Source organism: Erpetoichthys calabaricus, chromosome 3, assembly GCF_900747795.2.
Source record: "Erpetoichthys calabaricus chromosome 3, fErpCal1.3, whole genome shotgun sequence".
Lineage (NCBI taxonomy): Eukaryota > Metazoa > Chordata > Cladistia > Polypteriformes > Polypteridae > Erpetoichthys > Erpetoichthys calabaricus.
Window position 1 is genome coordinate 20,166,026 of NC_041396.2, and position 27,992 is coordinate 20,194,017.

General features: G+C 37.0%; 1 protein-coding gene across 1 annotated transcript; it reads left to right on the forward strand.

Moving 5' to 3' along the window:
• Positions 1 to 367: 367 nt before the first annotated feature.
• sike1 (suppressor of IKBKE 1) lies at positions 368 to 27,992 on the forward strand. Its single transcript, XM_028796432.2, has 6 exons — positions 368 to 503; positions 11,594 to 11,825; positions 13,816 to 13,921; positions 15,684 to 15,826; positions 20,194 to 20,307; positions 26,546 to 27,992. The coding sequence occupies exons 2-6, from the start codon at positions 11,667 to 11,669 to the stop codon at positions 26,645 to 26,647; spliced, it is 624 nt and encodes a 207-aa protein (XP_028652265.1). The 5' UTR covers positions 368 to 503; positions 11,594 to 11,666; the 3' UTR covers positions 26,648 to 27,992.

A 27,992-nucleotide genomic window follows, 5' to 3' on the forward strand; every position in this document is an offset into this window, starting at 1 on the left:
AACTTGTTTCCATGTTTCCATTTACATCTCTGTGGGTTCATCGTACACTGTTTGATTTAATAAAACACTTAATAGAAAAATGTGACAGACTGAAAATGAAACGTTTTAGGCTTCAAATCATTTGGATGACATCCTTGGAAAGGAAAAAATCTACAATATAAGAATCTTACATTTCAGACTAGCAAGCCATAAAATTAAATAACGTCTGAGACTGGCAAGTATTGCTTTCTAATTAAGCAACTGGGTTTAAATGAAAACCTGTAGCCACGGCGGCTCTCCAGGACCGACATTGCCCACTCCTGGGCTATAACATTGCACTGTAAACGGCGGACTCTAAGACCCAGAGAATGCCATCAAGACGGGCTGTTTGGCAGCTGTGGCGTCAGACATTGGGCGGAAGTGGACCTGGGGGCGGTTTGGCAGCACAGGCGGGCAGCATAGTTAACACAGTCTGCTGTTTTCCTCCTCTGTGTAAGATCTGTTTGCAGCTCCAAGTTTTTAAGGTAAGAAAAGTTTGCACAGTTCCCAAATTTTGCAACGTTACTAGCTGTTGTTTTGTACAGGTTTGTGAAACAGTGCAGCGTTTCCGTCCGGTAATTTTCGTTTTCCGGTCCTTGTAACGGAGCTTAGTGTTCTACCTTCCCAACAAGGTTGCTGCACAGTTTACAGAATAAGTGATTTTGTTGATATTTATTAAAACGTACATTACATTACGACAGTTGGTAAAGAAATGAATAACAGTAAATATGGATATGATTGCATGCTGAGGAAATAGCCTACTGACCCCGACGTTTAACTGAGATAAGTTAGTTTGATAGTTGTATGGTATCATGAAAGCAACACAATGCCATTAGAAAAAAAGTTAATTTATATAATAATCCTATTTGTGTTTGTCTTTATATTTGTGTTTGTATAAATGTGTGTGCGTATATACAGTATATATAGATATATATGTATATGTGTGTATATATACAATTATACAGTATATATAATTCTAATGTTAAAGTATAGTCCCAAAATAAGCCTGAAATAGGATTGAGTGAGTGCAAGTGTACCATAAACTAAGTTTTAAAAATGTTTTCTTTTGATAAACTTTATTAAACCCCAAAAGGTCTTTTCGCATGACCTTTTGGGGGTCAAAGATAGATAGATACTTTAGTAATCACAAGGGGAAATTCACGTGCTCCAGCAGCAGCATACTGATAAAGAAAATATTAAATTAAAGAGTGATAACAATGTAGGTATACAGACAGACGATAACTTTGAATAATGTTAACGTTTACCAGACCCACACCCCCCCTAGGGTGGTATTGAAGAGTCGCATAGTGTGGTGGAGGAACGATCTCCTCAGTCTGTCAGTGGAGCAGGACGGTGACAGCAGACTGTCGCTGAAGCTGCTCCTCTGTGTGGAGATGACACTGTTTAGTGGATGTAGTGGATTCTCCATGATTGACAGGAGTCTGCTCAGCGCCCGTCGCTCTGCCACAGATGTCAAACTGTCCAGCTCCGTGCCTACAATAGAGCCTGCCTTCCTCACCAGTTTGTCCAGGCGTGAGGCGTCCTTCTTCTTTATGCTGCCTCCCGCAGGGTTGGTAATGGTTTTTCTCAAGGTGTTTATTTTGTAGATTGTATATATGAATTAACATATATATATATATAATATTATTAGATACAGTAACGGTATCGTGCAGTGAATACACTTCAGCATTCCTAGTTCTCATCCTCTTTCTCTGTATGTTTAGCATTCGTTTGCTCAGAGGTTGATGCGCTTGCTGCTTCCTGAGCAGCTCTTCTTTTCTCCACCCTAGCGGCCCGCTTCTTCTCTTCTTTCATTGGCATCATTTTGCGTTAAAACTGATTAAGTCAGTGTTCGTGTTGCAGTTACTTAGTACATTTACCTTAATTTTTCACTTAAGCTGGCACTTAAGTCTTCAATCTGCCTCAAGAATGATTTAAGATATAAAGAGGTAGGGGAAGTGACGGCGAAAGTGGTAGGGATGAGAACGGCACCAGTACGCATGCGCCGCAAGGCCGCTCTGCTGAGTGTTGATTCTACAATAAAATAAAAGTTAAAAGAGGAATAAACTTGGAGGTCAATTCTCATCCCGAAAGTGAACAGTAGAGGTCATGTAGTATATGTGTACCAAATTTCAGGTCAATAGGTCCAGTGGTTTGCAAGCTACAGATGATTTAAAATGCTGGACAGACAAACGGACATCCACGGTAGCGTATTATATAAGAAGACAGTTTTCATTGAAATCTATTGTAAGTACTGTGGTTCAAGTCTACTGACAAACCTGAAATGTTACAAAGCTAAACTACCAGAGGTCACAAAAATTGAAAAATAACAATTTTCATAGTTATACAAAAAGGTATATTCAGGGAACAAGTAATGGGTTAACAACTTCTAGCTTTTTTCCTGCAACAGATGTTAGCTAAGCCTTGAAAGTTCATTCAAATAATTCCTAGCAGGTGTCCCAACTTTGGTTGATTACTTACAAGCCCTCTGTCTGTATAATAGCAGTGTGTTGCTACACTCTCAACAGCTTTATTTGGACAATAGTGCACTGTATATTACTGTCATAATGATGAGAAAAAGGTAAATAACAAAGGACAACAATTACCATCGTGTTATATAGGGTAACTGATTGTCCCTTGATCTGGTGACTGCTGAGATATTTTAAATTCATCTCCACAAAATAAAAGAATAAGTAGAATGAACTTGGTCAGAGTTTTTCGTGGGGTAGCAGATTGACACATTTTTGCCTGTAAGGATATGCTTTCACATTTAACTTTAGTCAGCTGTCCAATGCAATAATGGTTAAACCCAAGTTAGAAAAAGGGTGACATGTAATACTACACTTTACAGCCCAAATAACTCTCAGCATAGTATTCTGCTGCCATCTAGTGGATGAAATGGCATCATGCTGTGAAAAAAAAATATATATACTAGGGGGTTACCCCCTGTTTGCTTCACTCGCCAACCCCTGTGGGTTGTGATATGTGCCAGCCACTTTGCGTCTTTGCTGCTCGTATTGTGAAGAGGGGGGCTGAACGCACCCCAAAGAGACGCGGTTGCTGCTTCGAAACCCCCTCTTAAATGGTGTTACAATGGGAAACAAATTTTTTTTTTTTTTTACCTCCTCTTTGCTCAATCAGCTGCTGGATTGCTGCTGCTGCAGTGCTGCGCCATGCCGTGTGATCTGCATCTCACATGATGCTTCAAACATTTAAAAGCCTGTACAGCAGCTGTCTTTGTCATCTACTCTTTTTCTTTTATTTCTGGCCCCTTGGCATGGTTAAATCTCTTGGCACAAATTCTCCTCTTGTGGGACTTGAGTTCTTAATATTTTTTAGTTTATAATTTAAAAACTGAATGAGAATCTGAAAATCTAACAACATCACATTAAAGTTTGTTAAATTCTGAAAAGAATGATACCAAACATATTTATGTAGGTTTTAAAATAAGCCCGATTTAAAGTGTGACATAAAAATATCACATAAAATCGCTGCACTTTTAGGCTCAGGATTTTATATATAGAGAGTAGATTTCTATGCTTTCTGTCACTTTGTCATAACTCGAAGGTAATGCAAATATTTATTAGTGGGGGCTCCGACAAAAAAAATACAATGGCAAACAAAAAGCTGTAAAGTCAGTTTTAGCACAAACTGAACCATTGCTTGAATTGAGTGACAGTGGTGATGATGGTAATTGGTCATCAGACGTTGACACGAATAGTGAAACTGATTCATATATAAGCTATATGTGTGAGTTGCTGTGATATGCCTGGTGAATTTGGTTGCGTGAAGATTGATTGTGGTGTGTCAGTAGCTGCATAACATAAAGGCAAAATGATCCGAGGTTCAAGGATTAGAAAAACATTAGTCCCCCTAACCACCTTGTACAGTGCTGCAATTGTCAATGTTCATGTCAGGGGAAATGTGGAAGGCACTTAAGTTTTGTGCTGTGGTACCCCACAATAATACAAGGGGTGGGTTGATCATTTGAATCGGGCACTAACATTTGACCCTGTCATGTACAAGCAACCGAAGAAATATGTAGGAAAAGTATACATAGAAACGTACTTATAATGTCCTGATCTCAACATCAGGCTATGTATTGGTTACTGTTTCAAAACATGTCACACAAAGGACATACAGTGCATCCGGAAAGTATTCACTGCGCATCACTTTTTCCACACTTTGTTATGTTACAGCCTTATTCCAAAATGGATTAAGTTCATTTTTTTCCTCAGAATTCTACACACAACACCCCATAATGACAATGTGAAAAAAGTATACTTGAGGTTTTTGCAAATTTATTAAAAATTTAAAAAAATGGAGAAAGCACATGTACATAAGTATTCACAGCTCAAAATTGAGTTCAGGTGCATCCTTTTTTCCCCTGATCATCCTTGAGATGTTTCTGCAGCTATGGGGTGTTGTGTGTAGAATTCATCCATCCATCCATTTTCCAACCCGCTGAATCCGAACACAGGGTCACGAGGGTCTGCGTGTGTAGAATTCTGAGGAAAAAAATGAATTTAATCCATTTTGGAATAAGGCGGTAACATAACAAAATGTGGAAGAAGTGATGCACTGTGAATACTTTCCGGATGCAGTGTATGCTAAATCTGCATCAGTACAGCTGTGGGCACTAGACAAACCTTCTCTACTGTATTTATGTTGAAATGCTGGTATTTACATGTTTTTATTACATGTAATAACATTTTTTTATTATTAAAAGTAATTGCATTTTCAATAATCTTGAATTAGTTGAAATTAAAGATATAGCTGGAAGACTTGTCTTTCTATAATTCTACAAGTTACACATATCTTCAGTTGCTAATGTGTAACAGTCCCGTTAATCAGTTTTTGAAAATGTGTCTTTAACACTTCCTCCTCCGACAGAAAGGAAGCATTTTAAAATGAGGATGTAGAGCTGATGGTTGTTGACAGTGGCGTTAGGCAGCGAGGTTGCTCCTGCTGTGACTGCCATGCTGCACACTTGTCTGCAACACAGTTGTTTTTGATGTAGTGACATGTGATTGTCACTTAGAAATCTGCTGCCCTGCATGTTCAGCTGTCGCAAGTTAGGGCTTCTCTGTCCGCTGACCTTTGAGATGTGGCGATGCTTTGCTTAAGATCTTAATAAAGCCTAGGTACAAAAACTTCACTCTTTTGCTTTTTGGTGTAGTATACTGCAGTTCAAAAACCTGCATCATTTGTGGAAAGCCCTTGTTTCAACAATGATGTAGGGTCTTATATCTTTAATAAAAACTGCTATAGATTCAGTTGTTTTTACGGGCACAAGATGAGTTAAATGGAAGCTTGTGGCTGCCTACCATTTCCAATTTGGATTGCTCAGACTCTTTGTTTGGATGTTGACTGAGATTATGTTTATGGGTGACGTCTGGATAAATGATTTCTCAAATTTGTTGTGTTACAACAATATTTAACTTCTGAGCTGCACAGCTTACATATAGCTTTGCTTTTATCCAATCGCTGCCTTAACAGGTGCATTAGCAACATCTATTGGATCGGACACTAAAACAGAGATAAGCTAAAATTTACATATAGTAATTGAGCAGGATAGAGATTCAGAAGATCGATCTTGAGACTTTGAGAATCGATATTGAATCGTTTAAATGAAAAATAATGATTAATCAGCAAATCAATATTTTTCCCACTCCTCCACACAGTTCTTTCAGCTGTGATATTTGTGGAGTGTCTTGCATGCACAACCCATTTTCAATCATCCCACGGCATCTCAATGGGATTCAGATCTGGGCTTTGACTTGGACATTCCTGAACTCTTCATTTCTTTCTTTACAGCCATTTCTTGGTCGATTTACTGGTGTGCTTAGACTCATTGTCATGTTGCATGGTCCATTTTCAGTTTATCTTAATCTTCTGACAGACAATCTAATATTCTTCTCAAGCACCCTCTGGTACAATGAAGAATTCATAGTGGATCTAATTTGTACAGCCTTGGTCTTATGTTAGACTCATGCACTTTGATATCAATAGCAGCAAGAGCTACAGTACCTGTAGGACCCATGATTAAGGTCCTTGGAGACTTTTTCAGCATCTTGTGTTCTGCTCTTCGGCTGAACTTGCTGGGGTGGCCAGGCCTAAACAAGTTGGCAGTTGTTTGAAATTCTTCTCCACTTGTAGATTGATCTTCTGGGCAGTGGAATGGTTCGTTTCCAATTGTTTGGAAATTTTCTTAAGTCCCTTTCCAAACTTATAGACATCAATAACCTTCTTTCTGAAGGCTTCAGAGAGTTCTTTCAATCTGGACATGGTGTCAACACACACTGCAACAATAAAGAGCAAACCAAGCTCAATGTCTAAGGTTTAAATATAGCAGGTTCTAACAAGAATCTCCCTAATGATGATCTGGTCATTTGTGCCTGATCTGCTGCACCTGATTCTAATTTTAAATGTAACAATAATAATAATAATTCTTTACATTTATAGAGCACTTTTTCCCACATTCTTCTTGTGCAAAATTTGCCTTAATGTTTACATTATACAATAAAATTTAAATCATACAATATACTACAAAATATAAATGTGGAATTATGTTTGTTGTACTGTTTTAAATTCTCTTTGTTTAAAGATTCTGTTTAAGTGAAGATCAAATTTTGATTTGTCTATATATATATATATATATATATATATATATATATATATATACACACACACACATACACAGTGCATCCGGAAAGTATTCACAGCACATCACTTTTTCCACATTTTGTTACGTTACAGCCTTATTCCAAAATGGCTTAAATTCATTTTTTTCCTCAGAATTCTACACACAACACCCCATAATGACAATGTGAAAAAAAGTTTACTTGAGGTTTTTACAAATTTATTAAAAATAAAAAAAAAAAACTGAGAAATCCCATGTAGATAAGTATTCACAGCCTTTGCTCAATACTTTGTCGATGCACCTTTGGCAGCAATTACAGCCTCAAGTCTTTTTGAATATGATGCCACAAGCTTGGCACACCTAACCTTGGCCAGTTTGGCCCATTCCTCTTTGCAGCACCTCAAGTTCCATCAGGTTGGATGGTAAGCGTCGGTGCACAGCCATTTTAAGATCCCTCCAGAGATGTTCAATCGGATTCAAGTCTGGGCTCTGGCTGGGCCACTCAAAGACATTCACAGAGTTGTCCTGAAGCCACTCCTTTGATATCTTGGCTGTGTGCTTAGGGTCGTTGTCCTGCTGAAAGATGAACCGTCACCCCAGTCGGAGGTCAAGAGCGCTCTGGAGCAGGTTTTCATCCAGGATGATTCTGTACATTGCTGCAGTCATCTTTCCCTTTATCCTGACTAGTCTCCCAGTCCCTGCCGCTGAAAAACATCCCCACGGCATGATGCTGCCACCACCATGCTTCACTGTGGGAATGGTATTGGCCTGGTGATGAGCGGTGCCTGGTTTCCTCCAAACGTGACGCCTGGCATTCACACCAAAGAGTTCAATCTTTGTCTCATCAGACCAGAGAATTTTCTTTCTCCTGGTCTGAGAGTCCTCCAGGTGCCTTTTGGCAAACTCCAGGCGGGCTGCCATGTTCCTTTTTACTAAGGAGTGGCTTCCGTTTGGCCACTCTACCATACAGGCCTGATTGGTGGATGGCTGCAGAGATGGTTGTCCTTCTGGAAGGTTCTCCTCTCTCCACAGAGGACCTCTGCAGCTCTGACAGAGTGACCATCGGGTTCTTGGTCACCTCCCTGACTAAGGCCCTTCTCCCCCGATCACTCAGTTTAGATGGCCGGCCAGCTCTAGGAAGAGTCCTGGTGGTTTCGAACTTCTTCCACTTACGTATGATGGAGGCCACTGTGCTCATTGGGTCCTTCAAAGCAGCAGAAATTTTTCTGTAACTTTCCCCAGATTTGTGCCTCGAGACAATCCTGTCTCGGAGGTCTACAGACAATTCCTTTGACTTCATGCTTGGTTTGTGCTCAGACATGAACTGTCAACTGTGGGACCTTATATAGACAGGTGTGTGCCTTTCCAAATCATGTCCAGTCAACTGAATTTACCACAGGTGGACTCCAATGAAGCTGCAGAAACATCTCAAGGATGATCAGGGGAAACAGGATGCACCTGAGTTCAATGCTGAGCTTCATGCAAAGGCTGTGAATACTCATGTACATGTGCTTTCTCAATTTTTTTATTTTTAATAAATTTGCAAAAATCTCAAGTAAACTTTTTTCACGTTGTCATTTGTTGTGTGTAGAATTCTGAGGAAAAAAATGAATTTAATCCATTTTGGAATAAGGCTGTAACATAACAAAATGTGGAAAAAGTGATGCCCTGTGAATACTTTCCGGATGCTCTGTGTGTGTGTGTGTGTGTGTGTGTGTATATATATATATATATATATATATATATATATATATATATATATATATATATATAATATAGTAATCCCTCCTCCATCGCGGGGGTTGCGTTCCAGAGCCACCCGCGAAATAGGAAAATCCGCGAAGTAGAAACCATATGTTTATATGGTTATTTTTAGAATGTCATGCTTGGGTCACAGATTTGCGCAGAAACACAGGAGGTTGTAGAGAGACAGGAACGTTATTCAAACACTGCAAACAAACATTTGTCTCTTTTTCAAAAGTTTAAACTGTGCTCCATGACAAGACAGAGATGACAGTTCTGTCTCACAATTAAAAGAATGCAAACATATCTTCCTTTTCAAAGGAGTGCAAAGCAAGCAGTCAAAAAAAAATCAATAGGGCTTTTTGGCTTTTAAGTATGCGAAGCACCGCCGGTACAAAGCTGTTGAAGGCGGCAGCTCGCACCCCCTCTGTCAGGAGCAGGAAGAGAGAGGAAGAGAGAGAGAGAGATAGAGAGACAGATAAAAAAAATCAATACGTGCCCTTTGAGCTTTTAAGTATGCGAAGCTCCGTGCAGCATGTCCTTTCAGGAAGCAGCTGCACACAGCCCCCCTGCTCACACCCCCCTACGTCAGCGCAAGAGAGAGAGAGAGAGAGAGAAAGTAAGCTGGATAGCTTCTCAGCCATCTGCCAATAGCGTCCCTTGTATGAAATCAACTGGGCAAACCAACTGAGGAAGCATGCACCAGAAATTAAAAGACCTATTGTCCGCAGAAACCCGCGAAGCAGCGAAAAATCCGCGATATATATTTAAATATGCTTACATATAAAATCCGCGATGGAGTGAAGCCGCGAAAGGCGAAGCGCGATATAGCGAGGGATCACTGTGTATATATATATATATATATATAATAATTTTTTTAATGGTGTGTACTTTTTCACGACTGTATATAGAATTTCATTTTGCCCAGCATACTTTTGTTTTCATCTCGGCCAAGATATAATAATGAAAGTAAAATCATTATATTACTTTCTTTGTATTGCCCAAACAACTCAATTCACATTTCTTCCAAAACATCATGCCCTTAAACTGTCTCATTTCTAATCAGTTTCCTTAAGGTAATAAATTGACAACACAAAACTGCTTCTGTTTAAATATGGTTATGCTCATACTTGTATAGTAATATTTTCTTAATTCACAAATACACAAATCCCCTGTTTTGTGACACACAGCAACTCCATCTGATTCACATTAAAACACCAAGAATTATATACCCTAGTCCTAAATAAATACATCTTGTCACAATATATAAAAAGCATACTTTGAGCTGTAATCTTTTAGTTTTATGAATTTCAAATACTAGCAACAGCTGTCCCAATGTGCATTAAAATTCATGCACTCTTAAAATATTCATGAATAAAAATTCAAACGCCTAATATATTTTAATATATGCAGTCTTTAGCTTTTCTGAACCTTCGCACTGTGACTTGTCTTGCCACCACTACAAGATGCAGTGGTGGCCTAACTGTAGATTTTTATAACAATTTGGAAAAAGTTATGAATTAATATCAAATAAGTCATGGTGTACTGTTGTATGTGAAATTTCATTAGCATTTATGGCTTGTTACCAAGACCCAAATTACAAACCACTAAAAAAAGGAATTCTTTTTTGGATTAACAGCTAGTCAGAATAGTTTATAACAACAGAACTATTGTGTGCATATATTTTTAAAATAGGAGTTAAAGGCCAATTAAGTGATTTAGTTTAATTTCACAAAGTAAGTTCTTGAATGACATGTTCGCTATTAGAAAACCATTATCTGCTAAAAGAGTGTTTTCATACTAAGTTTAAAATAAAACTACATGTACATTAGAAATCCAGAGGGGAAAGTTTTAATTTATAACATGCAATTTGTCACAGTTTCATGAAGTTTACTTGGTAACACTTTAGTTTAGGTACTACAAAAATGCAATTATTACTCATTTACTCTTATGTAACAAGACCTTGATGAAATCTTCTTTATGTCTTCATAACACTTAAACATATCAGTAGATCTGTTATTTGTCTCTGTGCAGTGTGGCATATTGACTTTATGGTAAAATTACTTCTTAATATGATGGATTCACAGGTCTTATACTAAACCAGTAACTGCGTACTGCACGATAACGTACAGTGAATACACTTCACTTATACACTTATTTCACATTCGTTTGCTCAGAAGTTGATGGGTTTGCTGCTTTGTGAACAGCTCTTGTTTTCTCCACTCTAGTGGCCCGCTTCTTCTCTTCTTTTGTTGTAATTAAAACTGATTAAGTCTGTGTTTGTGTTGCGTTTTTTTTTCATTTTTCACTTAAGGTGGCACTTAAGTCTTCAATCTGCCTCAAGAATGATTTAAGATATGAAGTGGTAGGGGAAGTGATGGCGAAGGTGGTAGGGATGAGAACGGCACCCGTATGCATGCGCGCATGGCTGCTCAGCTGCGCGCTGCCGAGAGTTGATTCTACAATAAAATAAACAAAAACAGTAATAAAAATCATCAACCCAAAAGCGGACAGTAGAGGTCACGTTGTATATGTGTACCAAATTTCAGGCTAATAGGTCCAGTAGTTTGCGAGCTACAGGTGATTTAAAATCCTGGACAAACGGACAGCCACGGTAGAGTATTATATAAGAAGATATGAAATATCAAGAAAAATGTGTTTCAGTTAAACCACCACAGACCCCTCCAAAGTGATGTTTTGTTCATACAGTAGATCTCATTGCAGAGACAAATAAACACTTTACTGATACTTTGTAAGTGTTAAGAAGACCAAAAGAATTGTTTAAGGTATTGTTACATAATAGTAAATTACTAATAGATGCATTTTTGCAGTACCAAAACCAAAGTGTTACCATTTACCTTTAATGTGCTCTTCAGTCTTTGTTAGGTGGGGTTCATTACTGAGATCTCAGCAGAGCATATTGTGGAAAAGGTTTTTGGTACTAATGGTGTTAAGATTCAGCACAGCATGCAGAATTTTGCCAGATTCACTGGTAATCCACGTAACATGTCTTGGTAAGCTCCATTAATGGCAGAAATGTGCTTTTTACCTTTGTTTGTTTTTGTGTATGTTTATGATGACTGCCTTTACAAAAATGTATGCAGTAGGCTTGATGCTCACTCCATTACTTTATGCCAAGACAGATTGTTTCACATTAGTAATTCATTTTTTGTTCCTTTTTATAAATAGGCTGCTGGCTTCTTTACAAAAAAATAAATCTTTTATGGTTAGCAGCATCAGTGAAAATCATTTCTCTTAAAAAATGACATGCACTTTGGAGAAAATTTTGGGAGATGCCCGAACTTTGCTGGAGCGTCTGAAGGAGCATGACACAGCTGCAGAGTGTCTGATTGACCAGTCAAGTATTTTGAACCAGCGCATTGAAAGCATGAGGGAAGTGGGGGCTACAGTGCTGGAGAAGGTATTCACGAGGCTATAAATGTCTTTGGAACTGTTTTTACTTGTAAATTCTTCAACAGTTTGGTAGCTTATCTCACAGTGTTATGAATCTGAAATATTTTTTTTTTCCTGCCAAGGGAGCAACTGTGTAATGTTTATTATTAACGCAGCACTTGTTAAGTTTAAGTGTCTCTATCAACAGTGTCCCTTCTGGGGGGAAAAAAGCAGAAAATATCTTGAGATGAGACATTAGTACCCATAATTGCACTACTGCCCCAAAGGGATGCGCACCATTATTTTGTCAAGTAGTCTACATTAGTGAGCACAGAAAAAGAAGGCATGCTTAAATAAACTTTTTTTTATTTGGATTTTTCCACTTTAATTCAACAGATTTTCAAAAATGTTTTTGCTTCACCATTTTTGTGTTTGATGAAACATGACGTTTTTTTTAATTCCCTTTGAGATATAGGCAGTTTTCTTCACTGTGGACTGCATAAAAATGATTAGAGTTTTCTTTTGAGCTGTCCAAGCTGTATGGTTCAGGTACAGCTCATTGGAAAGCTCAACAGGAGAATGTTTCAATTGCATGGTCAATGGTACTTTCGCATAAAATAAACCAATCATTTTTTGGCTACTTTTGGCTATTGAAAAAATAATGAATAGCATGGAGTAACAATTCGGTACTACAGCATGAGTTGGGAAAACTTTGTGTCTACTATGGCACAAATGGACCCTGGATGGGATGGCAGTCCATTACTGTCTCTTGTTTGTAATTGAACTTTTGAATTGAATTTTTTTTTTGGTAGTGTTGGGATCAACAGTACAGAGTAATGGGGATTGTGGAAGAGGGGTGAAAAAGAGAGTGCAGGCAGGGTGGAGAAGGGTGGAGAAGAGTGGAGAAGAGTGTCAGGAGTTATTTGTGACAGATGGGTATCAGCAAGAGTGAAAGGGAAGGTCTACAGGACGGTAGTGAGACCAGCTATGTTATATGGGCTGGAGATGGTGGCACTGACCAGAAAGCAGGAGACAGAGCTGGAGGTGGCGGAGTTAACGATGCTAAGATTTGCATTGGGTGTGACGAGGATGGATAGGATTAGAAATGAGGAGATTAGAGGGGCAGCTCAAGTTGGACGGTTGGGAGACAAAGTCAGATAGGCGAGGTTGCGTTGGTTTGGACATGTGCAGCGGAGAGATGCTGGGTATATTGGGAGAAGGATGCTAAGGACAGAGCTGCCAGGGAAGAGGAAAAGAGGAAGGCCTAAGCGAAGGTTTATGGATGTGGTGAGAGAGGACATGCAGGTGATGGGTGTAACAGAACAAGATGACGAGGACAGAAAGATATGGAAGAAGATGATCCGCTGTGGCAACCCCTAACGGGAGCAGCCAAAAGAAGTAGTGTAGGACAAGTTGCAGTCCCTATTTGATGCCTACAAAATCCAAGACAGGTTATAGGTGCTCACCACATAATGCACATAAGCTGACATGATATGCAAGCACTACCTGTTTAAGCACTTTGCCATTATACATGTTCAGTTAAGCAGAGTACCATCTTAATCTGAATCATATTAGTTAGACAAAAAGAAAATGATTTTGTTATGAAGCCTAGTTACATTGAACCCTTTCAAAATTAAATATTTATCTGATTATACTAACTACTTATCCTGTGCTTGGTGATGGGAGATACAGCAACGTAAAATACATACACATTAACATTGTTTTTACTTGTCTGTTAAATAGTATACGGAATAAAATCACATTTTCTCATTGTGAATTATTAATACTCCAAACTTAAATTAAATTGCAAAAAATATAAGTTAAACTATCGGCATAAAATTATTTTCTGTGTTTCAGATTACTTAGGTTTTTGTTATGCAGTAGAAGTGCAATCATATTTATAAGTATTTATATGTCATATTATAATACCTAAGAAATCATAGGTCATTATTGTTTGGTGTATAGATGTATCTGTTTGACTAGCTTTTAATGTTTTCTTGATAATGTGTGTTTTACAGCAACAGGAGGATAGTGCTGTGTTTAAGGACCTATCAAAGTACAAACCTCACATCCTCCTCACACAGGAAAACACACAGATTAAAGAGCTGCAGCAGGAGAACAGAGGTAAGAAATGAAGGTATGGCCGGAAGACATAAGGCTTCTTGTCAATTATTTATGTGTTCTGAAATGTGGTAATTTGCAAAATTGTAAGGGTAATTTTGAAATGTAGCAGTAGGTTGTTGGTTATAGTCAAACGGTTTATTAGTGTTTAATTATTTTGAATTGTTTTAGTTGTACTTTATAAAAGCTAAATATTCAGGAAATCAGGACTTAAGTGACTTCTAAAATGCATTAATCTGTTGGAAAACCCCACATCTATTAATTTGTTCATTTGCTGTTCATTATCCTCTTTAATAAGCAAGAAAATTCAATTTGCACTTTTGCAGCAGAGCATTATTCTGTTTGTTAGCCACCTTTTAAATAAAAGTGAATAACCTACTGAAACAGAAGGTAGCAGTAATTTTTATCTTTGATATTCAAGCAAAACTATGCTGTTATTGTTTTGTTCCATTTCTACACTATTTTGGGCAGCATGCCACCAAATGACAGACAGACAGACTGCATTAAATATATTTGTGCTAAAACTAATTTTTTCATTGTCAGTTTTTCATGAGTAATCTGAGAGAGCCCCTTGATGGTTTTGTGCACTTAATCATCTAAGTATAATGAGAATAAGTCAAGTGTCTCTCTCTATCTGTCTGGTAATTGTAACAGTTATTTATATACAAAAAAATGTGGGTGAATTTGCAGCTGACATTGTTTTCTTCATTCCTCTCAGTTTGAAAGTCTATATCTTTTTTTGTGTACTTCTTCTTTAACTCCTATTAACACCTGCTGGGTGTTAAATTCTGTCCTGTTGGGCTGCAGTGGGTGCTTATTTTCACAACAAAGTATCTATTAATCTATTATTAATTTCTGATTTAAGCCGAATTCTTTGACTCGTTTTCTAATACATTTATTTATTGTGAAGAAAAATCAATTTAGATTGTAACATTTAGCAATATATGCAAGATTGCATAGGCTGCTTATTTAGTGCCAGCCTCTCGTACATTTTTTTTTTCTTTAAAAGGTCATCATTTTAAAATGAATAAGCAAATGTTTGTACATTTATTTTCTGAACTTATTTAAATATACCTGGATTTGGAGCAGTTGTGCTTGTACACTTACAGTACGTAGACACACTCACTCATGCACACGGGTTCAGTAGAGACTTGCCAAATCTTCCTAACTTTGCATCTTTGGGAGGAAGCCCAAGCATGTATTTATATCCTACTCTGTGAGACAGAATGTTATTTCAACTCATACCTGTTCCAAAGTACATTTAAAATAAAGCTTCAACACTAAAAAGTCTACAGTATAGCTCCAAGTCCAAATTTCTACAGGAATACAATATTCATGTTGCAGCAATGAGGGTGGAACTTCAGGAGTGGCCATCAGATAACATCCATTAAAATATTTAGAAAAACATGCATACCGTAAAATGTTTCACTACCAAGGCAGATTTTATTTTGGCTAAGGGGGAAACGCTTAAAAACTAAAGATCATAGGTTTAAAACACAAAATCTTCTTTTTTGTCCAAAGTAAGATTAAATTTTACTGGGCTTGCACGAGTAACTCTGTTCTGTTAGTTTGGGTGATCAAGAGGGTCCAGCATTGGTTCTTACTCCCAGCTACCTGTGACCTCGTATTGAATTAAGTGGGATTATAAATGAGTGGATAGATGCATGGATATCTTACATGGTTATACAGCAGATGAAAATATTAAGATTAGAAATGATATTCACTAAGGAAAGTGTTAACTAACATTTACATTTCATTCCAATAGAGCTGTGGCTATCACTGGAAGAACATCAGTATGCTTTGGAGTTGATTATGGGAAAATATCGGAAACAAATACTAAATCTAATGATGGCCAAGAAGCAGCTTGATGCAAAACCTGTTCTTCAAATCCATGAGGAGCACTCAAAGGTTGCCTTTTTTTTTTTAAGCAATTTTAAATACAGCAAATAAGCTTAATGGATGATCATGTTTGCTTTGCTTTGCTTTTTGTCTTCATGTTCTAGAACATTTCCGAAATAACCTTAATTTAGAAGCTGATTATAGTATCATTTTATGGAAATCTCCACTTATTACACCCAGCATCAGGCATTTGTCAGACATCATTGATCTTATTTATTTAATTATGCATTTTTAAACCTTGCCCTAACTATTTCTCATATTACATTTCATGTTTTTATACAATTAAAAAGACCCTTTGGGTATCAGGTTAGTATTGTATTTATTTATATTTTTAATCAAACATGACTTAGCAAATATTTTATCAATAGTTGCATTACATATAAATTAATGAATTGCCTTTTTTGTTATGCTACACTTCCAGATATGTTTTTCTTTATGCATATATATACATTTCTGCTCCTTTTTTCACACACTTTTTTTTTGGGGAGGGGGGGAGTGGGAGGGCTGCAAAAGAGCAACAATGAATTGTAATGTGTTCAGAACACCATGCCCCTTTTGTTAAAAGTAATAATGAGCAGGGCCCGTAACCCCATTTCATGGTATGAATTAGATATAAAAAACTTCTCCTTATTGTCAGTAAATGAGCAATAAAGGCAAATGACAGACTTATGGGGTTTTTGGTGTCCTGGCCTTTTCATCGGCATGAATCGGGTGGAACCTGGGCTTAATCAACCCACTGCAACCAGACCTTGTTGTTTTGTTGTTGTTTTTTACTGACAGGAGTAGAGCTCAGCTGGGTCATTGGCTGGCATATTACAACTCTGACAAGGTACGATATATTGTGCTTTCTGACATACTTCTTTCAGCACCACTGTTCTACTCGACTTGTTAGTTGACTAACTGTCACCCATCTGTTAGTCTGCATTAGTCTTGTCAGAAGCTTTCATCGGTAATCTATGTTCAAGCATAGGACTACTGTTAAATTAGCGTTTTGGGTACTGACCCATTCAGAATTCCATGACACTCTTCTGCATGAAAACACCAATATGGACTCTCTACCTGATTCACTTGCAGCTAATGTGACTGGCAGCCAATATAATGTTGGATTTAAAGCATATCAAATCTTAAGTCTTGCCCATTCTTTCTGTGTACTGCAGTATACACACATACACACACACACCCCAATACACGAGGGAGTGAATGTTTTGAACCTGAGCCTGACAGGCCAAAGAGTAGCTCTTCTGTGTGGTTAATGCTGTTTGTTTCTTGTTTTAGAGCCAAGTTAACAATGATGCTGAATAATATAAAATCAAGTATCATGCTTTCATTGTATTTCTAATATCTAAATATATGTTTTTGGACATTCATTTTAAGTAAGGGAGAATCAAAGAACATCTTTCAAAGAAGATAAAACATCTGTCTGGCTCGAAATCAACAACAGAAGACACCGTTTTCAAGTGAAGTTAATTTTAATGGAGGATCGAAGAGAGATGGTGCACCACATAGCAGACACAATAAAGAATTAATTTCTGGGTTAGTTTAGTACATTTTATGATGTACATTTAAACATGGGTGTGGTCTCTGCATATTGGTTGCCCATAATGTTGCCTCCAGAATGAAGTATTATAATCACATACACTGTTCCAAGAAGAAACCTAACCCAATGTTTTGGACTGGAAGACATGTATAAAGCATTTTATAACTGGAGATGAAAGTTGGATTAATCATTATGAACCAAAATCCAAACATCACGTGAAATATTGGAAGCATGTTGATTCTTCTACATAAAAGAAATTTAAGTCCAAGCCAATTATGCAATGTCACATGAAAATTATCTGTGGATTTGACAATCTTTAATGCCCACCCATTTCCCTAGACCTGACCACTTGCAACTACCGCCCGTTCCCCAATCTGAACAGCTGTTACTTTGTCAGTGGTTTCATAAGCACACCGAATGTTTTATTTGAGTGGCATAAGAACGTTTTATGTTCACAAAATGTGCAATAGTCTTCAGAGATTATGTTGAAAATTCAGAACTGTTTCGTTTACTGGTATTTTTCTTAAGTCAGGCTCAGAATATTTTGATCACTCCTCGTCTCTGTGTATGTGTGTATACAGTGTCTTCAGAAAGTATTAAGAGCCCTTCACTTTTTTCATATTGTATATTGCATTGCAGCCTTGTGTTATCATTTAAAATTCATCTTTCATCATCTAAAAAAGCACCCAATGCCCAAGAATGACAAAGCAAAAACGGTACTTTAGAGATTTTTGCAAATTTTATTTAATATAAACAGAAATATCGCATTGAAACAGGTATATATGTATACTTGTGAATGTTATCTGATTGCAGTGTGTGTATGTGTAAATATGGCACACCACATATTGTTACTCAGGTACCTTTTAATCCATCTGTCCGTCTATTTTCTAACTTGCTTAACCAGTACAGTGTCGGGAGCTTTAATTATGTTAATCTTCAAAACAATATTTTCAAATAAGGGCATAAAATACACATACTCCTATCGATATTTCAGTTTAACTTTGAAAAGTTCACTTAAATGTACATTAACATTCTATGAAAAATGGTTTCTACCCCCATAGGATTTTTTCATAATTTCCATAGTGACTGTTGGGAGATATTCAACCAAAACCTAATATTAGATAAGAGACACTGAAGGTAGACACAATACAAATTTTACACTTTTATAAAAAAAAAATAGCATTTTCTAATGTTCTACTGTATATGAAAAAGTATTTGTCCCCATTGACTCAGTGACTGGTGTAAAAGAGAATCTAGTTGGAACCTGGGCTGCAGGCAGTATTATGCTGTGCAGTACAGGAGCTAGGCCAAACAGACCTACTTGCAAAAGTATAATGGTAATGGCAGGTGCTGCCATTGCTCAGGGGTGATATTATGTGGTTTGCCCTAAAAATTTAAATAAGGCATAATATTATTTTAGGTCTCTTGAGAGCAGTTGACTTCATGCTTAATAGGGCCAGATGACCCTTGATCAAAGAAAGCATGTTGTTTGGGGAATGGTATATGGAACTCTTTTTGTAAGTAATACTGAGGTATGGATGTTAAATAAGCATATTAGTAAATGACAGGTATTGTATTAGGAATCTCTCTCGGTCTGTTGGATAGCATCCAGGGACCTGCTGTCTTATTTGTGACTAGCTGAAATATCTGGTGTTGCCCAGGACAAAATTTTTTTTTATTTTTTTTTTTTTTTTTGTTTCAGAAAAATATAATTAAAAAAACTTCAACTTTAAAAATAAAAATTAACAAACAATGAAGACTCACTGAAGTGTTTGTCTTGCGGTCTTTGACGCTTGGAAGCAGCCAACTCTATTTAATTTCAAAAGCAACAGGGGCGTGGTGGTGCTGCTCAAACATAAAGAATGCTGGCAGTCACCACCAGTTCGCCCTCTGGTGGTCATTCTGAGTGTCAACTAGATGATGATGTGCATACAAGACTGCAAGATCACCCCCCACCCTACCCAAAAGGGGGTGGGTTAGGGCTGATTTCATCCTACTGTATTTTTAGTCGACCAATGAGGAACATGTGTACCGAGTTCCATGAAAATCGCTCCAGCTGTTCGGAAGCGATGCTGAAACATACATACATACACACACATTGACTTTTTAATTATATATATATATATATATATATATATATATATATATATATATATATATATATAATATAAAAATAATTACCTGTTACCATTTAAATGGACAGGCTATGTGGGAATTGCCTGTCCACCTAACAGAGTTAAAATTGTACATATACCGGGGGCTGCTTGGGTGAGTCTAGGAGGATGGCTACAGTGGTTCTGGAGATCATTTGTTACTTTGGAATTAGTTAATGGCTGTTTCTGCCTTGATTTGTACTGAACTGCACTGTTCTTTTTTGTGGGTGAGGGTTTTTACAATTGGAGAGCTGCAACACATCCATTAACGAGAGGAAGGATCAAGAGGCTACAGCCAACGGTTCAGTCCTCTATTCCCACAATGTCTTTGTTCCAAATTTCAAAAGTAAACTTTCATGGGCAAGAATAACAACTATCTTAATATTATCCCTGTAACATTTGTCAGTCACACTTTTTAGGCAAATGTTTTCCCAAAGGTAAAAAGCAGACTATATACAGTATCTGATCAGTTTCGGCACCTAAACCAGGTTTTATTTCATCCTATCTGTGGCATAATCATTTTATGTTTCACTGGAGTTCAGGATTTATTATGCATACTTGATCAGTCATGTAGAAATTTAATTCAATATTTATATGTTTACTCAGAATAATTTAAAAAAACATATGTGGCTTATACAGCCAGTGCTTCTTTCATAGTCAACAGTTCTAGTTCCTCTTATCCACAGGCAGTCCAGTCACAGGTGGACCGCATTTGTGAGATGGGAGAGGTGATGAGGCAGTCGGCACAAGCTGATGATCAGAAATTCTGCAGTGTTCAAGAAAGACTTGCACAACTTGAGGTAAGAGTACATATGGATTGTTTTATTTTAATATTGCAAACTGACAAAAACCTTTTTTCTGCCTACACAAGAAATGCCTCTAGACCACTGGCCTGCACTTCGTCAAAGGAAAACGTCACAAAACAGATTCCCTTAGTAACCAATTAGTTCATTGTGAAGTGGAAATTTTTGTCTGGCCAAGTTATTGTTCTGATTTGAATACAATGTGGTGTGCATTTCATTTCATATCATAAGATATTTTTAGCAAAAACTCAATAAAGAATCTCCTAACAACCATGCAAGAGTTAGGACCACAACACTTTTCATTACATGTCGGGAGTATCTTGTCAGTGATTCTTTACATACTTGTTGTGGACAAGGCTGTGAGTTCTCTTTAGCCAGAAACATTTCCATTGCATTCTGCCATAATGAGAGTCACAGCTGGGCTTGCTTAATAGGTGATGGTCTTGTTCATCAGCTAAGATTAGAGTAATAGCAAGATCCATGCAATGTGGTGATAGTTTTGTATTTTTTTTTTATCTTCTCTAAAATTGACTGTACTGAGCTCTGGGAGATTTTTCATGGCCAAGAACCTCACCAAACCCCTTTCCTGCAACAGATAGGCACTATTCTGCAATAAGATCTCTTATTTGATTTAAACACTCTGTCGGACTTTTGAAGTTATTAGTGCACTTGAAGAACTAACCGAATCATTTAAGGGCAAGTGTACCACTAATTACCCACACAGTTGTAACCCATCAATAAATTGTATCCAATATATATGCAAACTAAGGGCTGCAATTGCAAAGGAACTATATATATTTTACTTCTCATTTTTCATTTGAATTTGCAATATTCAGAAATCTTTGTAGATCAGTGAAATTCCTAATCTCATTCCTAATAGTAATGTAATACAGAAAATTACAGACTGTACTTCTTAAAGAGACACCGGTCTTTCGATGTATGCAGCAAGCTGTAGTAGTAGCCAGTAAATTGTTCTACACTATGGTCCCTTGAGGAAGTAACTTGAGCTCAAAGACGCACAATGCCTGAACACATTTTTCAGGAAAGCCTGCACCATCACAGAGCTAACCCTGGACACAATGGAAGCTGTTGTGGAAAGGGGAATGGTGGCAAAATTGGATGGCATCATTGAAATCCTCTTCATCCTCTTCAGGAGGTGCTTTCTTGGAGCACTTTTAGCCACAGGCTCATTCTTCCGTGGTGTGCTAAGAAGAAGCCTCTGGGGATCTTTTCTGCCCGCTGTAACCAGGCAATTCAGTGCTTCCTTCTGACATTCCAAACCAAATGCTTATACTCTTCATTTTGAAATTTCTGCTCAATATTTATGATCAATATTTAATATTAATCTATTAGTTGATTGTATTATTTGTCCTATGAGTCTGTATGTTTGTGTTTTTTATGTTTCAGATGCTCTATGTATGTCCTTTTTCCCCTTTGGATTAGTAAAATTAATCTAAATTATAAAAAAGTGTTGGGTGTGCATTTTTCAGTATTTCAGTATATTTTCTGTCCTAATGGCTAAATTCAAGCAACATTTAAATAAAACCATCATAATTACAGTAATTGACAATTGGGCTGTATCAGGGTCCAGTTCTGTGGTTTTGCTTAGATGGAATGAACAGCAGTAATTCTGTAATTGCCATCATCAGTTTTTTTTCTTGGTGTACCACACCTACAATGGGTAAACATGCAATTGGCCTCGCATTGAGAGGAAACCTTAATCCTGTCCACATATGCTTAGATAGATTGAGATTGTTTGACTAGGCCACCACAGAACATTGAGTCGTGTTTTTTAGGCATTTCTTTTGTGTCTTAAATAGTTTGGTTTGAATCTTCTTGGTGGAAGATGCATTTTGATGCATGGAGTGGTGGCTCTGTGACTAAGGATCTGTGCTGGTATCTGGAAGGTTGCTGGTTCAAATCCCATTAGTGCCAGAAGGGATCTTACTCCATTGGGCCCTTGAGCAAGGCCCTTAACCTAAAAATAAATTGCTACCGTCTCGCTGTACAGTGGTGACTCTGTGCTCTGACCCCCCAAATGTCATGTGAAAAAACAATGTCCTCTTGGGCATTAATAAAGTATATCAAATCAAAAAAGAAAAAAATCATCTCAAGCCCTGACACAGAGAAGCATCCTCATAGGAAGAATTATATTCTCTATTGGTAATGGCATTCTCTGAATAATATATGATTCCGTAAAAGAGTGCTTAACTTTAATAAATGTTGTTGTTTAGGAACAGATAATTAAGGTTTAATCTCTTTAGACCATATAAACATCCTTTATGTGGCCTTGGAGTCTCCCTCATGTTTTTTTGGAAACTGCAGTCTAGAAATTACGCAAGTGTTTTTCAGTAATACTTTTATTTTGATGCTGTTCCACAAGGGCCATGTTTGTGAAACCTCTAAGCAATTATTGCTGCTGTATGTGCAAACTCACTTTTCTGTGGAAGACTATAATTCATTGAAAGCTGTCATAGTTATGGTGATGACCTTTCTGACTAAATTATTTTGGAACACGATGTTCTACTTAAATTCACAATGATGTGATGTTATATTCTTTACAATAAAATTATTTGTGCTTTGGAGGTCATCGGTACTTTAGAAATAGTTTTCTTTGAATGCTCTTATTATTTTTGAACCAGAATAAATAAGAACAGACATTTCTAAAGGTAGGTGTATTTAACTCTGTACAAATGACAATAATGAAAATCAAAATTTGACCCTATTTATCTATCCGAATAATCTCTGAAAACGGTTACATTTTTCAGAGTAAATACTTTAAGAAATTTGTCTCTTTTTTTGTTTAGTGTTCACTTGGAAGTATCTTTAACATTGAAACATTTTGTATTTGTCATTGATTAGAGCTCATAGTGAAATATAACAAGATTAATAGTAATTATTACGAAATACCATTAGAGAAACATACATATGTGTGAGGTGGTTCACAAATTCATTTGGTGATCCACTACTCAGCACAGTTGAAGTCGGTTTGTCTTTAAGATTAAAACTTTGAACCGCAAAATGTTACACATTACATACCTGTAACCTGGGGAAGTTTTGTGTAATGGCTTCTTAATTTTTGTCACCTTTCCATGACTGACAATTGTGGAAGTCTTACATTTTTCTATGAGATGCATACACTGATTAGCCTCCAACATAAAGGCCTGGAACGGGTACATCTGACCAACCTTGGTGAACCAGAAAAATGGCTGTTAAACCAATGAATGTATTGGGTCATTTTAGAAGTTCAACAATTTGGCTCTAAGGAACTCATAGCAGAGTTGTGCTATGAAACAAGAAGTGGTGACCATTGTACAAAAAGGGTGTTTCGATGTGTTTTGTTTTTTTTTTTGTTTTTTTTTAAATAAACTACTCAACAGTGCCTCTTCGCTTTTTAAGAGTCATTTAATCACACATATTATGCAATGATGTAATTGACTAACATGCTGCCCAACTTTGCTTGTATTAAGTCATTTTTGATTGTACAGCACAGGTGCAAATTCCTGCTATTCTTATTTTGGTAGTTTCTTAAGGAAGATGAAAAAGTATATGCATGTAGATAAGTATTCTCAAACATGCTTAATTTAGTTAAGAGTCATATTGCTGGAGCTCATTCCAGTAGCTCTGGGTGAAATCCACGAAACAACCCTGGACACCATATTTTTTAAATTAAATAACATCAAAAATGTAAAAAGATGAGCTTTTTAAGGTGGTGAAATGAATTTGCAGGAATATGTGTCCACTGTTTTCAGTTACAAGTAGAGTGCAATAATTTTCTAAAGTCATAGTGTACTTTTTGGATGAAAGTTGTGTAATGGGAGGTAACCCTTATGCAAATGCTCAGAGGAGGCCAAAGGCATACACAAACTGACATGCTCATTAAAAAATAGGGAAGAAAGGGGGAAAAACGGGTGACAACAAAGCACAGATAAGACAAATAAAACAACCTTACAGACACTGTGGACATGCATGGAGAAGTGTTGATAACTATCCACTAGGAAAGATGGCCACTCAACCACTCTGGCTTAGCACTTAGCATTCCATTTGTCGTTTCCCAACTTCCTCTCCATTGACAATGACCTGTTTACTCAAGAATCAGTTGTATCTCTGGGATGATGTGATTTATTTATTTTTTTAAGTAGCTGTTGGGGCCACTTTACGTGGAAACGCTTGCATCACCAACTGCAGCCCTAGATTTATTCCCGATACACCAGGCTAGAACTCTTCGTGGTTATTCCTGGGGGTTATTTCATGAAGCATATCAGGCTAAAGATGATACTTAGCATAGTTTTGTGGTTCATGAAATTTACATTTGATGAGAAACTAAACCTCCGAGAAAAATTTAGAGCACTTTTTTTATTTTTGGTTTAGCATATCTAAACTTTATTAATCCCAAGGGAAAATTCACATGCACAAACACATCGCGTAAGCAGACATTTAATGTATTCAATTATTTATAATATTTTAAACATATACATACAAAATGTATATATTGTATACAAGGAAAAAAACAATATAGATCCACTAGGTACAGATGTTATATCATATACCACAAAAATACCTATATAATTAATTAAACAACAAATTATAAATATATATATATAACAACAAAGGACACGTAACACCCACTATAGAAAATCATATTATGCTTACATAAACCAGAGATAAGATACTAATTACATACCATTAAACAAAAACATGTACAAAATCAAGACAATTTAAACAAATGTGACCAAAAAGATCATCATACAAGTAACATAAAATTAACAATAAACAATGTGAAGCACACCTATATACAGTATAATAATGAAGATGTATAGATTTGGCCGACGCGTTTCATGGATTCACCTCTTCTTCAGGGCCCAGCAACCGAGTAAGAAACTTGAAAAGAATGATGTAATCAACCACTAAATGTATACTAATTCCATTATATACCATACCATACAATTTAAAAATATACAAGAAACCGATACTCGCTGATGTAGGTCCACTGTGACTTAATTCCCATGAAATGACAACTGTATTAAAAAAAAAAAAAAATCTAAATAAAACTGTAATCAGAGATTCAACCGAAATATACATACTGGATATTTATTATTAGTAAGCAGCTGTATTTGATTATCTGCGGTGGGTTGGCACCCTGCCTGGGATTGGTTCCTGCCTTGTGCCCTGTGTTGGCTGGGATTGGCTCCAGCAGACCCCCGTGACCCTGTGTTCGGATTCAGCGGGTTGGAAAATGGATGGATGGATGTATTTGATTATTTTTTAGTTTATTTTCATATTTATAGCTGAATTTCACATCCATACAGCAGCAGAAACCTAACAAACAAGGGTACAGACTCCCAGGACAATAATATAGCCAATCAATCAATCAATCAAGAAGTAAATACTGAAAATATTCAATATAAATGTATATTGTGCAGACATTTCAAATTGAACTTCGAGTACATCGGGAGGCAGCACTGAATTGCCTGATAGCAATGGGCAGAAACGATTCCCAGAGGTGCGTCTCAGCACAAACGTGGTGGAATGAGCCTATGGCAAAAGTGATCCAAGATAGCTCTTGGAGGGGATGGAGGGGATTTCTCATTATGGCATCTACTTTTGCCACCATCCTCTTCATTTTTCCTGATGCATTAGATGTTATACTATAATTTAAATTAATCTAAAATGTTCACTACAAAATAGTAAAAAGTTATAAGCTAAGCTATACAACGAAAATGTCGAGTTCATGATATTCAACATTTAAATTATGTCAATCATCTCCATCATATTTTTTTAGACTGTCTAATGTTGCCGCAGTCTTAGCTACACTATCATTTAAATTATGTCATACCGTATGTTCATTACAAAATTGTAAATATTAAAAGGCCTTGTGCTTTTTATGTGTTTTAAGAAGTCTAATCTAATTTTCAGTCTTTTGTTTTTAAGGTTGGTTTCAAAAATAACAATTTTCAAAGGATGTGTAGACTTTTTCTGAGTGCTCTACAAACAGCATAATGCACCATTTTATTCTCATTAAATCACTGTACTATTTTTACTGTTAAATTGTAAATCTTTAGGATTGCCAAGCATATTTGAAAAATAAATTTACTATGCTGTAATTTATAGACCTAAGTAACATCTAAGAGCATATCTAAATAATAAAATGTGATTGTATGTTTTAATGTAAAGTTAATGTGCTCTTCATTTACCCTTTACTTAAACTGACTTTGTTCATTTGTATTTTTTAAAGATTGAAAATAAACAACTCCGGGAGCTTTTCCTGATCAGCAAAGGATTTACAAAACAGAAAAAGGATGGACAATATGAAAACATTATCCTTTCCCCAAAATAACACCAACCTGTGAGCAAAAACAAAAGTTGGTCTGAATTTCTTGTGCTCATAGCAGAGTAAATTGGCGCAGATGGCGTAAGTGTATACTTGGTTCAGACTGTGGATCTTTCTATGTAATCAGAAAAGAAGAGAATGACTTTATCCAAATGTATGGCAAAGATCAGACTCTGCCATCCTGTGCTTTTCAGGTTTCTTTTCTGCCAGTGAATGAGGTCATTGTTATTTAAATATAACATAATTACCTCGCTCTAAAGAAATGCTGAACTAGAATAATTAGGATTGGTGTCAGTCCCTCCATTTTAGATATCTCGGTCACATTAATGTTTGCTTTCCCATTTACAATTCCTGCTTTTTAGGCACAGTAGAAGTACTAAGGGACTGTAGTAATCGGATATATGGATGTCCTTTTTAACCGTGGTCTCTAGGTATCATTTGGCTTTTACCTGCACTAGGATGACAATCCTACTCAAGGTATGTTTCATCTGAGGTTGTTTTAGTGCTAATAGTAGACCTCTAATCAGATATATCCAGTCCCCAGCGTCCCCAACCTCATGTGAAATGGACTTGAGAGTTTAAGCTGAAAAAACTCGCAAGCTTTCAACTAATGACCAATCCTTCTTTCTACTTTACTGCAATAACTGCTATCAGGGTGGGAAATTGTGTAGCAGATCGGGTATGTGTTAAGACATAATGTGCTTTCAAATATGAAATGTGTCCTGCTGATAAGTTCTTATGCAATAAATACATTTTGGATATATTTTTTGTAGCTGCAGTACTGCAAAAGGCTGCACTTAGTCTTTTTTTTCTTTTTGCTACAACACAACATGTACCTAGTGGGTAGTCTTCATGTTTTAAATGTTAAAAAATATACAGTATATACAGGGCTCTCCCTTAAAGATAGGGTGAGAAGCTCAGTCATCCAGGAGGGGCTCAGAGTAGAGCTGCTGCTCCTCCGTATTGAGAGGAGTCAGATGAGGTAGCCCGGGCTTCTGTTCAGGATGCCTCCTGGACGCCTCCCTGGTGAGGTGTTCCGGGCACGTCCAACCGGGAGGAGGCCCCGAGGAAGACCCAGGACACACTGGAGGGACTATGTCTCCCGGCTGGCCTGGGAATGCCTAGGGATTCTCCCCTCTCCCCGGCCACTTCTTCTAGCTCTTCTGGAAGTCTGGGTACCTCTGCTCAAGCTGCTGTCCCCGTGACCCGACCTCGGATAAGCCATTATCCATCCATGGATGGATGAATAACAGTATTCAGAAAAGCAATCCTTATCACTCCATTATATAAAAAAAAAAAAACCTGAGACGAGACTTTTTCAGGGAGATGCGTTCAAGTCCCGCGAGAAAAG